General features: G+C 42.4%; 1 protein-coding gene across 2 annotated transcripts in view; it reads right to left on the reverse strand.

Moving 5' to 3' along the window:
* Nucleotides 1-14,450, reverse strand: part of eys (eyes shut homolog) — a 217,745-nt gene that overhangs the window by 87,674 nt on the left and 115,621 nt on the right. For both annotated transcript variants that reach the window (XM_048269098.1, XM_048269097.1), the window contains 2 exons: nucleotides 4,150-4,340; nucleotides 2,659-2,750 (listed from right to left, as the gene is read on the reverse strand). In XM_048269098.1, the coding sequence (XP_048125055.1) occupies nucleotides 2,659-2,750; nucleotides 4,150-4,340 (283 nt within the window). The remainder of the gene's footprint in view (nucleotides 1-2,658; nucleotides 2,751-4,149; nucleotides 4,341-14,450) is intronic.

A 14,450-nucleotide genomic window follows, 5' to 3' on the forward strand; every position in this document is an offset into this window, starting at 1 on the left:
TCTTGAATAAACACACTGTACCTGGATTTTTTTTGGTCAGATAGCAGTAGCTGAAGTAGGCCTTTCTTCCACTGGCCTCCTCTCTGTGACTCTTCACTAATAAACACTATAATGTGTCAGGGTCACAACAAAATAATATCCTTTCACATTGTAATCTGTTTTGGTATTTTTACTCTTTTGCATGTGTGTGTGTGGCTGTGCATCTCGGCAGTGTGTTGTGTGTGTTGTGCACCAGCCAATGCAGGCACATTTGATTGTCTTTATATTTATATTTACCAGATATGTGTTGGTCAATCATGCAATTGTTTTTTGCTGCCTTAAGATAGTAATGTGCCAACAATGTGTCTAAAGACACCTAATTGTAAGGCCAAAAAAGGCCATGTGGACAAATGGGGGCAAGTGCAATTTTCTATTTAAACAATGAATGGGAAAATGGCAACTATGTTGCTCTGAAAGACAGGCAATTGGCGCCAATTTGCACTGCGTGCAAGATAAGGCCCTTATTCTTGTCTGACACCTTCGCCAGTGCAAAGAGAATTTAAACAATTTTTAGATGGAAAAAAGTAACTGCTTTTTCTGTATGCTTTTTAATCATGTATTGTTTACAAAAAAAATACAAAGTTCCACATTGAACCACTGTGTGAATTTGTGTCCATTAAATGATTAATCTAAAAAGTTCCATAAAGCACACATTTCTGAGTGTAATCCCTTTAGTTGGACCCTGTTTAAAAAGATCATTCCTCTCATATGGTTTTCAGCGTAAGATTTATATGTGCAAACATTCAATTTTAGACAGCCAGGAAAGCCTGAATGAGAATGAGTAGATTTAATTTCTTATTAAAAAAATGTCAACAAAACAAATGGATGCTGAGGTGTGGATCCACCACACAGTCTAGGTGCGACACCTCCCCCCTCCTCTCTGTTCCCTTTCGAGACACCTTTGCGTGCGCGTGTGTCTGTGTGTGTGTGTGTGTGTGTGTGTGTGTGTCTTGGACACAGTGTTCCAAAGCTGTTTTCACGCCTTGGGAGACTTCCAAAGCTAATTCTGCCCTTCGTAACAACAGGGGAGAAAAGATAATTACCTAAGTGCGGATTCTGGGCTAACTATCTGCAGCTGGAGGGCAGGCTGCCCACAGACACCCAGCCTGCTTCACCACCACCACCACCACCACCGCTGCAGCCTCCGCCTCCCGCCAGCCCCACCTCAGAGCTCCCTGGTGGACGCGAGCGCGAGGATGTCCAGGAAGCAATCAGGCCTGATTTGTTAAGCCTGTGATTCATGGGGCTGGGGCGTCTGCTGCCTTGACACTCGCGGACGAAAGACCTCGAGCCCCCCTAGGCCACACTCTCCCTCTGTCTCTTTTGCTCTCTCTCTCTCTCCTCTCTCTCTCTCTCTCTCTCCCCTACCTCTCTCCTCTCTCTTTCTGTCATTTTTCTCTCTGTCTTTTCTGTTTGTTTTCTTTCTCTCTCCCCCTCTCTCCTCTCTTTCTCTGTTTTTTGGTCTTTCTCCCTCTCTTTCTCTCTCTCTCTGTCTCTTTGTCTCTTTCGGTCTCACCTGCAGAGCCCGGTGCACAGAAGTGGTTAATTTAGGAGCGCTCTGCCAGAGCGGCCCTGGCTGCCTGCCAGAGGGCAGCGGGCATCAGGAGTCCTTGAGCCGGGCAGCCCCTGGTGGATTTTCTATTAAACATATAGAAAATTGCCTCCGACTGGAGAGATGTGCTAAAAAATTCCATAATAAAGTGGGCACGGGCGATGGCTGGCAGCCGCAGAGGCAGAGGATGAGGCAGAGAATGGCAGTGTTGAAGTTGCATCTGGGTCGAACGAGACAGAGATGGAATGTCAGGGGGCCATCGCGCGATTATAAAGAATTTGCTTTGGTGGAGGTTAAATCAGCGGCCATTTTTCCCCCCGCCTGCCCTGCGTCTCCTGCCATGCACTCTGGGAATGACAACTCGATACTGCCAGAGCATTCCAGAGCTGGCACGGGCAGGGCTGATTGATTTGTGCAGCTGCTGCATTTTCAGTGAGGCTTCTCTTTAATTCCATTGAAAAACAAATATGACAGATTAATACACTTAAGATGAGTAATTGGCTGGGACTCAAGCAGAGGTAGTCGGAACGTGTGCGCTTTTTGAGAGCTGCCAGCTTTCATACGCCACTTCAAAGCTCTACATGGCCATTTTGAACCACACCTGCATAATATATCCATGCACTGAATACAGTACACCAGACAAACACCTCACTTCGTCACAAACAAACTGCATCCTACATCACCCTCCCTGACATAATAGCCTCCATCAGAGTCAGCCCTTGCAGCTGCGCACAACCAAGATGCTGTGACCAAGATTCATTATAACCGAATGGGCTGTTATTCAGAATTACAGTAGGCACCAGCCTTCCTGATGAATAAATGGAAGGGATGTTATTGTGTCCATTACTGCCTGGTTCTACTGGAGCAGGGCCTATTGCACCTCACCCGCTACACCCGAGCTAATTTTTCATTCAAATTCAGCTACACCCGAGCTAATTTTTCATTCAGTCGTTTCTCCATGCAACCATGCTCTCTGAAAGGCCACAGGGTTCATGGAAAGCCAATAAGCATAGTGCCGTTGCCGATGTTTGTCGTTGTGGAGGCTGAAAATGAGAAAATAACCTCACCTGACATGAACCAGATACTCTGCCCCATCAGCTACATGTATGCTGGTATTGATCCGCCGGACGCCCTCCTCGCGGTTGCATGAGAAATCATACTGGAGGGGAATTAGAATGTGGACAGACAAATGAGGTTTAGGGTGGAGGAGAAAGATAGAGGACCACTGCAAAACAACACTGACATGCAACAGAAATTGAAAGCAAAAATGCTTTATTAAATGTCATACACACATACACACACACACACACACACACACACACACACACACACACACACACACACACACACACACACTAAAGATAGGACAACATTGACACTGTGACCATGACTAAGGAAGATGTATTCAGCTCTACAATGTCACACGACGATAATGAACACGGGAGCACTGTGTGGCTGAGGTGTCTTTTTTACATATATTATTTGATCGATTTTTACCATTAGCTATGCCATCACAACAGCTGTAGTAACCAATTTTCTCACACAAATCAAGTTTTTTTCATTTAAGAGTGGTGTCTTTGACAACATTGTAGGAGTCTTGTGATGATATTATCAGCCGCTTAAAGAGCCCTCAATCCCTAAGCTATGGCCAGGAGGCAGTATTTCTATGGAATCACTTGTTTAGTAAACTTGCTGGACTTTTGATGTACAAATGATTGTTTGTGTGTTGTTGCTCAGAAAATGCAAATGAGAAAGGGGAATGGAGTATTCTTATTGGATGCTTCAAACCTATAGATTTTATCTATAGGCTTCTATTAAAAATGGATCAAAGGCTTGAAAACAACAAAGAGAGGGACTAAACACAAACAGAGAAAGTAGCTGATTTGAAGTCAACAAACACTGAAGCGGACGTGTATGTTGATTTTCAGTCCTGGCGCAGCGTTATCTACAAGAGCCCTTTGAAGACTTAAAGGTTACCTTGCTTTACTCTCACCAACTGATCCGAGCTGCTTACAAATTTGCTTTCATTTCAGCCCCAGTTTGTTCATTACAGAGTATACATTTTATTTAATTTACTTGGCTCTACCATGATATCATACACGCATCATCAGCTTTTCCTCTACACGTCATACAGGTTTTCTCAGTCTGTTTGAAAATGTAACATCACACAGTATATCCATATGTACAGTGTATATCTCTTTCTACATATATAGTACACATACACACTAGGTTTGCTGCAATATGGTACCACTTTACTTGAAGGTTTCTACATAACAGTGACATGACACTGTCATGAACGGGTCATAAACATTATAAACAAATCATAAATATTTATGACTTTTGTGATTCTTAACAGTGTCTTCTTAAGTGTCATGCTTTTGTCATGACAAGTTAGAGTTAGTGTTAGGGTTAGTGTTAGGGTTATGACAGTGTCATGTAACTCTTATGTAGATACCTTCAAGTAAAGTGTTACCCAATATAAATCCAGTTCAATATGAACATCCTATCCCAGTAACATGAATTGATGACGCTGCACATGAGACACACATTTGCATTACCTGAAGCCTGCCTTCATGAATGAAGAGCTTAATGAAGAAGAAGGCACTGGCGTCATGCCCTTGGTCTGAGTATAGCAGGGTGCCATTGACTGCCAGGGTCTGAAACCTCAGGGTGATGGTGCTCATGGTTCCCAGATCAACTCCTTGGAACTCCAGGTAAGAGTCGCCAGAGTATCTCACGTAGCTGATGTCTGTGAAGAGGAAAAATATGAAAAAAAGAAAAACATCATTATCTCCAGGGAAAATAAAATACGTCAGGCAAGCTCTCAAAAATGTTAACTGGACACAGAATAGAAATGTGTTATGCTGCTTTCGAAATTTGAAGGTGTTTTCTCATGTCACCATATAATGGGCAGACCACCTGTATCCCATATGCTGTGTTCAGCCGCAAACCCTATCTGAATTAGAACTCAACATTAATTTTATGTCTAATTAATCTCATCCAAATGTTATCTTTGTGAACAAATAAAAAAGCAATCATAACTTCAGTAGAAGTTGTTTTTTAGTTTTTAAAATAAGTTCTTGTTCCAGATTGTGAAATGATAATTACTGAACTACCACAGTATCCATGTAACTCAAAGTGCTACAGTGTACACTGTAAATTACCTGAATTACATGTGACAGCATGTACATTTTTGTACTCTGAAGAAGTATGACGACTATAAAGAAACATTTAGGTCTAACTAACTAACTAACTCTTATTCTAAAGTAGTGCCAAATAGCCATTGCCTCACTCTGCTCAATAAGTTGTCATGCAATGACTGTCTGAAGTAGGAAAGGGTATATTTTCAGCTCAACAGTGTAAAGCAGTACTGAGGGGTGTTCCTATATGCCACAAAAGGGTTTAAAAAACTGAGGGATACTGGGTTCAGGTGATCCAATCCACAAAACTATGCTCTCATAAGTGTGGTTAAAGAGGTCCTCTTCCTGGTCAGATTGTATTTTCGTAACAGGATCTGAGATCATGCACTCCTAACTGACACAGCCAGTTACCCTCCAAATGAGGCAGCCCTTGGGGATCAGCGTGTCCTTGGCATGTTCCGTAAAGCAGGTGGAGTTCAACAGGACAGCATCATGATCCAGATGCTGAAGACAACAGCAACACAGGGCAGTCAGAGAGCAGATGCCATGGAGCTAGTGCCCAAGGCAAGAGCCCCTAGCAACGCAGGAACAGGCGGCGTTGAGCATGGGGGTGGGGGTGTAATGCCTTTGCCCTCACAGACTGGCATGCAGTCACACAAATACCCCTGAGTTAATGCCCTCATTGTGGGGTGGTAGTGGGCTCCTCATGTGGACTTTTGTGTAGGTTTTGCAGAGCACTGACCATGTCTGGCCAGGCATGCGGGACATTGTGTTACAATGAACGATGAACTGAATGCCAGGGATCAACTTGAGCCAATGCCACAGGTGGATAATCCTCCTCACTGACCACCAGCACACCCCGCGATGAACCCCGCGCCACAGGTAGGCAGGTATTTTAGGTGCTTTTTATACGAGGTGGCTTAGAAGCCATTGCGGCTAAATCTCCACAAATCACTGTAGCAGACCTGTGAGAGGATCGGAATGGCAGATTTGACATGAAGACTTCCCCTGTGAAGAAGGCACAGTGTGACACCATGATACGCAGTCTCAAAAGCAAGCCATTGGTGTTTTCCTAACCAAAGGGAAAGAGTATAAAGTATAAGTATAAAAATGGCCGCTGATTTAACCTCCACCAAAGCAGTATATATACTGAGGGAAATTTGGTCTCTGTATTTATCCCAATATGCTGTCCTGCGGCTTATACACAATGCGGCTAATACACAAGAAATTACTGTATGGAAAGATGCAGTTCTATACATTTAAATCTATGGTTTGGGCAGGAAAACACTTCATAGTATAACTGCTACTGAACTTTTACATTCAGAGCAATGGTTTGCTTCTGGTTTGTTTTCCCCTAAAAAGGGCCGTTACTCATCAATGACACAATCTTTGGCGCAGTCTATACCAGCCAAGACAGACACACAAGGGCACAAACACACATCCTCTACTTCCACCTCACTGTCTCAGTACATCCACTTTTTGCCATTGTATTTTCTATCTTTACAATCTACTGATAGACACAATAAACAGAATTAGGCACCAGTAGAGCTGAATCAACCAGAGACTTTAACCTTCATAAAAACACATGTGCACAAAATGCTAAGGGGACTCGCTTGAAAGAACAACTGCTCATGCACCAACACTAATGGTGATGCTACTTCTAAATGTGCCCAGCACTCTTTCTAGTTTAGAACAACAAACTGGAAAAACTGGACTATCTTTTGCTTACATTCTCACTCTTTGGCTTTCTTCATGAAGCACCCCTTGAAAGGGAGTCACATACTGTAAGCCACTGTAACATTATCACATTGACTTTCCACCGACCCGCTGTGAATTCAAGAGCATTACACAACGCTCTCCGACTATTTTTAATAACCTTATAAACCATGTTCTGAATTAACCCCTTTGCAGGAAGGCACACAATACCCACGCGTGAATAGCTCACCCCATGCACACTTCAAATTACGGCTATGAAAATCTTCTGCAGACAGAAGAAGACATTTCCACATCTGCACATAAAGTAGTCAGGGCTTTTTCATTCACAAGTGTTGCTTGAGCTATCTTTTTAAAGAAGGCACCCAGACTTGCCTATGCTAGGTCTCATCAGTGTGCAAAGACCCCTTGGCTTTGCCACAAGCTATGAAGCATGTAAGTGCCGCTGGCACTACAGGCAGGGAGGAGATATCAAGCTAAGAGGTAGGTTTATTACATGGCTCATTGTAAGTAGTGATACCACTGCCTTCTGCTGTCCATGTTAGCGGGTAATTGCAGGACATTTTGGTGGAAGTCCCGCCAGCTCCAAGCTTTACTGGGGGTAGTGACGCAGACAAGCTAGCAGACTTGCACAATTTTGCGGGGAACGCTAGGCATTCACGCCTAATGAGTGTCTCTTTTTGTTGAAAATGTTACATTTTCCTCTCTCTCGCTCTCTCTCGCTTAATAAAAGAGAGTCCTACGCAGTGACTCCCACACAATGTTATCGCGTTTCATGTTTGTTTCCTGCGTGTTTTATTGGAACAGGACTAGGAAATGAGGCTAAACTGTGTGGGGGAACTGAGTAAGCCTTTGACTGCCTTTGCCTTATCAGTTAATTCCCAGTGACATGTCACCATACAATTAGAGGCTTTAAAAGGTATTCATATATGACTCAAATTATACTTTTTTTTACAGCTTTATCAAATATTGTTTACTTTCAAAAGCAATGTTTCATTACTGGGGGGCTTCATTGACAAGTCAAAAACATACAACTGGATGCCATACAGTGGTGCCCATTGATATAATTATTTCTACAATGCAATAAACTGAACTGCTTCATCTGATTGAAAGGCCACGTATTTGTTTGATCAGTTGAATAGAAATGGCAGCTTTATAGACAACATGGCCTGGTCAATGCAAATAGCATTGCCTCCCTTTACACTGGGATATGAAACACTAGACTCAATCACATATACTCTAACAAATGAAAGCTTCACATTGTGAGTCAGTTCTAAGTTAATTAAATCTTAGAAATGCTTAAAAGGAGTAATACCCACAGCATAAACCATGTGAGCAAGTGACATTGTGAGTTAAGGTACTGTGTTTGTTTACTTTCAGTAGCCAGTAAATTATTCCCTAATTAGAATATCACCCAGTTATAATAAGCCTTGCGTCCATTTATTCAAAATGGCTTCATGGACAATTGCAATTACTGTTTGCACATAATATACAAATGCAGATGATTTGCCATTCCTCCCACACTGCTAAATTAGATTTAAACTGGCGACAGGAGCAGGAGTGCATAACCATGTGCTAAGTAGCCCGGCAAACAGACTGCCATTTTAGAGCTGCAACGCCATACTCTATATGCTGATTAGATGGGTCCACTCGGGTCGGCCCCTCGTAGTAAACCTGTACCTGATTTTCAACATACTGTAGGTTGGTTAGTGACATCAGACGAAACCTGCTGCTTTTACGATAAGGTATAAAATGTGTCGAAACACGTCGACAATAAACAGCCCATCATTCCAACGCCGCAATATACTAATCAGCATGCTGGATTTACTCGTTGTCGTTTGGTTCCCACAGAAACACATAAATCTGTCGGTACGGGCTGTAGTTCGATACGACCAATACCTGCTCGGGCTGGCCAACATCTGAGCAGAGATGAGAGAATTATTGGGGGCAGAGGGAGGCTCTGATCTGCGGAATTAATGAGAATTGAATGAATTGTGACTGAGGCTGCGCTATCTCCTCCCCCCGTTCTTACACTGAGCCCCTTGCTTGTGCTGATGATGGAAAATTACCCCTCAGAGACAAAGCCATTCATTAATTTTAAAGCCTTGTTTGGTCTGATGTAGGCTTTGATGCAGTCTTAGCGACAGCCAGGAGGTACTGGAATGGCTAATTAGCAGTTAGTTCCAGTCTCTTTCCCAGGTTCCACTGTTTTGTGCACTGACTTTCCTTTGGGCTTGCCAGCCACCAACTTTCTGCCTTTCACTGCAGTCCTCTGGAATATAGGAGTGAAATTCTATTGCCCTTTAGGCAATCATTCTGTTTTTACATCATAGAAAGATGCCCAATGTTTACTCTCCTTTGAGACATTTCTTTTCTCCACTCAATTGTCAAAAAGGAGACAGGAAAGGCAGAAAGGTGCCTTTCACCATTTCAAGAGGCAAGTAATGCACGATTGGAAAGAGAACAACATATTTGGGGGTCTCAATTCAAGGCAGTGCAATTCCTCATTAATTAACCATGCAAATTCCTGACTTGGGCAGCAGCTCATCTGCATTGGTAACTTCCATTACAGGGTGTGAGAGCGTAATGAGGGGATGCAGACATGGAGGCGATGAGGGTAACAGGGATGGATGGTGAGCAAATTAGCATGTGCAGGTGTTCAGGCAGGTAATGATTTACTTACGGTCTCCCAGCTGATGGCCATAAGCCTCTGCTGTTTCACAAGTCAATGTCTTGTCTAATGATACCATAATAGGTGCAGATGAAAGAAAGAAGATTTGCAGATAGAAAGAGAGAGATATAGATAAATAGAGAGAGATAAAAAGAGAGAGAGAGAATGAGAGAGAGACACGGGGAAAGAGAGAACAGGAGAGACAGGAAAGAAAGGAAGAAAAACAGAGAGAGATAGCAAGAGAGAGAGAAAGGTACAGGAGAGAGGGAACGATGGATGGAAAAAAGGATGTTGAGTGGCTGGCTAGCTGGCTTGACATTTTTTTCAATGGCCCATCATTCATGGCTGAATGAAAAATGCAGTGTTAAATGGCACTCGCTTCATACAAGAGGACTGTGTGCTCTTTACTGTTACCCATTCACTTCTCAGTGTACATGGATTTCCACTTCTTCTGTTAGGCGGACAAGAGTGGGGGTAATGACAGTCCACCGCTTCCTATACATTCTTTTCTCCTCCCTACAGCAGTGACAATATGTACGTTTCCTGAATTCGATGACACTCTTGCAATCCATGCATTGTATGTGCTGACTCTAAATGAAGGTGTGTGTGTGTGTGTGTGTGTGTGTGTGTTAGATGAGGGGGGCTTGCTTTTCTTTCCTGGCCTTAATCCAAACACAGCCTCACAGCGTGCTCAAGAATACAGATGGGTAGTCAATCAATTTGGCTTGGCCGCCCTGGAAAATACATCAGTCTGATGCCCTCAACAACCAATCCATAAAGGAATTTCCTTGTGCAGGTGAAGGCAGTCACGAGAAGGGGGTGGGAATGGAGGTCCAGTCAATCAGAAAAGGGCAGAGTCAGTAAGGACAGCCAGGTAGCAAAACATCATTCTCCAAACCCTCAATGGCACGCTAGCTAGCACAGCTTTGGCTATTTCATCTCCCTGGTTATTCTATGGGCCATAACTTCAATGGGCTAAGTGAATAGTCAGGCAATGAGCAAAAAATGAACTAAAGCTAATTTAATAGCCTTGCAAAAATCAATTTGCTAATTTGCAAGATCCTGAGTGCAAACATGGGTGGGGCAGTGGAATGTTACATGATAGCCTTAGTTCATTTCATTTTATTTTTTATAAAGACAACACACATTAATCAACACTTTTGTAAATGTGCCAGTGTTAGCCAGCTGGCTAATTTTCAACTGCAGTCTTTTGGCAACCATTAATTGACTTGGCCATTTGTTCTAAATGCCAAGTTAGTGATCAAATTTAAATCAAAACAACACAACAAACCAAAGACACTGAAAACAAGACACCTCAACACAAGACAAGAGATCAACCATTTAGGCAAAAACAAAAACACACACACAAACAAGAAAACAAACAAAAAACAGGCCATTCACACAATCCCACATAAAACCTAACATAAAACCTAAACATCAAGCATCAACAGACACTGCCAATGCATGAGACACTTGGTTTGTTGTCCAAATTTGCACATATTAGGGTCCTATATGTCTCTCAACCTCACTATCAAATAAATGCAATACCACTGAAGGCAACTGTGCTAGTTACAGTATTGGCTCGGTGGAATATATTGGCTCTCCTGATACTGAAGGATAATGTCATATACATAAAAATGATGAGATGGCGGTGTTTGATATGCGAGGCATTTAACACATTGTGTCACAGCTTCTGCTTATTTGCAAGCCCAGATTAGGATGAATAGTTTGTTAAGTGGTCTAGTCAGTTTACATTTAGCTTTTCAGCAATGAGTCTTTTTGCTTTTCCCCCCAAAGGATTTCAATAAGGAGAGGCCTTCACTCATGAATATTCAGGGCTGTGTTGTGACACAAGCATGACACTGAGAGTCACCAGAGAGACTGCATGAAACAAGACATCAAAAGGGTTCACACAACACAATTTACACAATGTCAGCATAATTATAATCAATTCAGAAGAGAGCCTTCAAATATAAAGTTTGCAGCCTTAGCCCAATTTGATCTATCCATTCAACAGATTGTAAACTCTGAGAAGTCTACGTACATTTACAAATATATGGCCCCTCTCTGTTTCGGATCTCACAGAGGATAGGAGGGTCCTATACCTACAGTATTCCTAGATACCTAGATTTAATGCCTACATTCACTGTAGTTCAACTGATTTAGACTTAAAATATCATGCACATGTTCCACACCATACATAAATCACACAGACACTATATATGAATAATCAGGATTAACAGTGAGAACAGTGAATGGTAAGAGACCTTCTCTGTGGCCATGTCCTAATCTTGAGGGTTTTGAGGTTTGGGGGCTAATGTCATTCATTCTCAGTCCCATCTGACTGCGGGTGATAGCAGGTGCTAGTGCACTGCGGTGGGTGCGTGGCGCGAGCTCCTCGTCTAGTGATTTATCTCCTCGCTTTTCTTTCAGCGCCACACTTATGAGTAGACTGTCAGGCTCGGGTCGCCACGGCACCGGGTTTTAATAGTGGACGGACGGACGGACTGCTGACATGACATGCAAAGCTGTGCGTTCTGTGACTTCTGGGATGTCATAGAACGCACAGGTGTTTTTCCCCCATCTCTTCTTTAAGGTGTCTTCCTTACCGTGCCAAAATCAGATGAGAGTGATTTCACTGTGAAATGGAATAGCAGAGCCTGTGTGCTCATAGACTCACAGCTGAGGATATTGAGAGTGTAAATAAAGTGAGTTCCGTTAGGAAGGTGTAGATTCCTTTTAGCACACAAAGAAGTGATTTATTGTGCATTTTCTGACCTACACACAGTCCAGCACGGGTCACCTGAAGGTTCTACCTCTGTCCGTTGCTAGCCAACAGCCTCAGCACATTTTCTGTTTGCTAAACATTTAACATTTTTTTTAAGAAAGGGAAAAAGTAAAAAAAAAAAGTTAACTTCTCTTAGCTTTTCTTGTATCCTTTGAAATTCATATTTCACATTGTTTGAGTTCTCAGGTAAAAAGAGAAAAGACAGGATGGCACAAAGAGTGTGCAGAGGTGTCACCGAGTGGCATGAGAATCTATTTATAGTTGTACCTTGGGCACTGGTTGTTTTTAGAGAGCGACCTAGATAGATATATTCATGAGATTTTTGAGACCTCATTGGTATTGTGCCAATAGCAGTTCTTTTTTTACAATCAGCATATGATCTGAATGTGTCTAATGATGAAATGATCAAACCACACTAATTAATGGTGCTTTGCTGAAAATGTATTATGCATGATTAAACGGACCCGATGGAATAACAAAAAACATCCATAAACTCTTTGTCAGGATACATATTAATAACCAATATCAGTAGTCAATATCGGTAGGCAATCTGTGTGCTGAAATATTTTGTTTTTCATTTTCATTTCATTTGACTGCATCTGATTAGTATATTATGTTTCATTCATATGCTAACAGTCTAGCAAAATATACTATATCCATCAAAGCAAACAGAAATCGAGGGAAAAAGCTTCACAATGTTGGTTGTTAGTCGTGGGTCATTAGATACTTGTATGATTGTATAGACTGCCATGACAAAATGCTTTTAATAGCATCCTCTATACTGTAATATAAGTCTTTCCGCAATTAACACTACCATGCAAATACAATCAAATACAATCAAAATACAAAAACATGCACTTAAATGTTCTCTTAACACACAGACAGACATCCAAACATACATACATAAAAACAGACAGACCGACAGACAGACAGACAGACAGACAGACACACACACACACACACACACACACACACACACACACACACACACACACACACACACACACACACACACTCACAAACACTCACATTCTCTCTCTCACACACACACGAACGCACATACGCACGCATGCATCCACACACGCACACACACATACACACATGCACACGTACACACATGCACACACATGCACACATAGTAATTAGGTTGGAAACACCTCATGTCAACATCCATGCGAGTGCTGCAGAGCAGCTGGGCTCAGTGGAGCTGATGCAGCCTTTTGTCCCAGGCCTGGGCACATCACATTAGAACCAGCTCACAGGTCAACGGAGAGTGTCAAAACAATACACTGTCTGTAGGAGATCAGGTCATCTATCTATCAAATAAGCGTCATCAGAGCGGGTCAAACTGATGGCCAAATCCATTATTGATGATGGATTTAGGGGGCCTCTTCCAGTTGATAACTTGGCGGCTCGGTGCAGTTTATCGGCCGGTGATCTCGACCCCAATCTCAACCTGTCTGAACGATCCCTGTCTGATCACTCACTTGCTCAGGCCTCCGCACTTGAGGAAAACTCCGGCAGACACCGAGACATTCTTAAAAGGAGCGTGGAGTGCGGTGCTGTGGGAAGGGACCCTGGCTCTACAACTATCAACTGCAGGAGTAGAGACCATCTAAATACGCCGACCACTAAATAACACCAGTTTATGATGCTAAATGTCCAAACGTCCCTTTAATGCGATGATGCCTGTAAATATGACCCAGATCTATAAAAATGCCTCTGGTGGCATTTAGGTAAAAACATCAGTCAACAGGCATGATTCAAACAATTAAATTAATGGTTATTCTTATTCTGATGTGTATTGTGACACACAAAAACAATGCTTAGACGCATACGTATAGTCATAGATAATACGTGCCATATAAACTAAAAAAACATGCTATCAGAGTATCATTTAATTTAACAGACAAAAACCATTACTCTACCCGTTACAAGAGTGTCGGCAAAACCAGTCGAGGACATAATCATGTCATATCAGGATGCCAGTGCAGAGATAGTGATTGAGATATTTGTAAATACACAATACCACTAAACAATTACTTGCATGATATCACCAAAACTCCATATAATTGTTTAAGGGCACTGGCTCGCAGAAAATATACGCAGTGAGAACTCTTTAAGCAATATAGCACGAGTGAGAGTGGGGCTGGTCATGGATATTCCCACGGGTGTTGTTCGGCCGTAGCCACGGTGGGCGAGGCCGAAAGTGGCGAGGCAACAACAGCCGTGGGAATATCCATGACCAATCCCACGATCACGAAAAGCTATATTGCTTTTATACAACAATTCTACCATAAACTAAATAATCTGAAAACACCCCATTATTGTTTAAACATGTTAATTTCAACATCGTTCTTACGCATCAAAAATAGTTCCCTTTTCAATAGACAGCGTCTTGGTTGCTAGGTAACCAACATTCCAGACCCCTCGTTACGGGTCTTTGTGGTTTACATGTCTTCTTGAAAGAAATGTTGAAAGTCGGGCTGAAATCACATTCATATCTAGGTTTGCTGCATGCATGTTACAAGGACACTGGGCCATGTC

Source organism: Alosa alosa, chromosome 18, assembly GCF_017589495.1.
Source record: "Alosa alosa isolate M-15738 ecotype Scorff River chromosome 18, AALO_Geno_1.1, whole genome shotgun sequence".
Lineage (NCBI taxonomy): Eukaryota > Metazoa > Chordata > Actinopteri > Clupeiformes > Clupeidae > Alosa > Alosa alosa.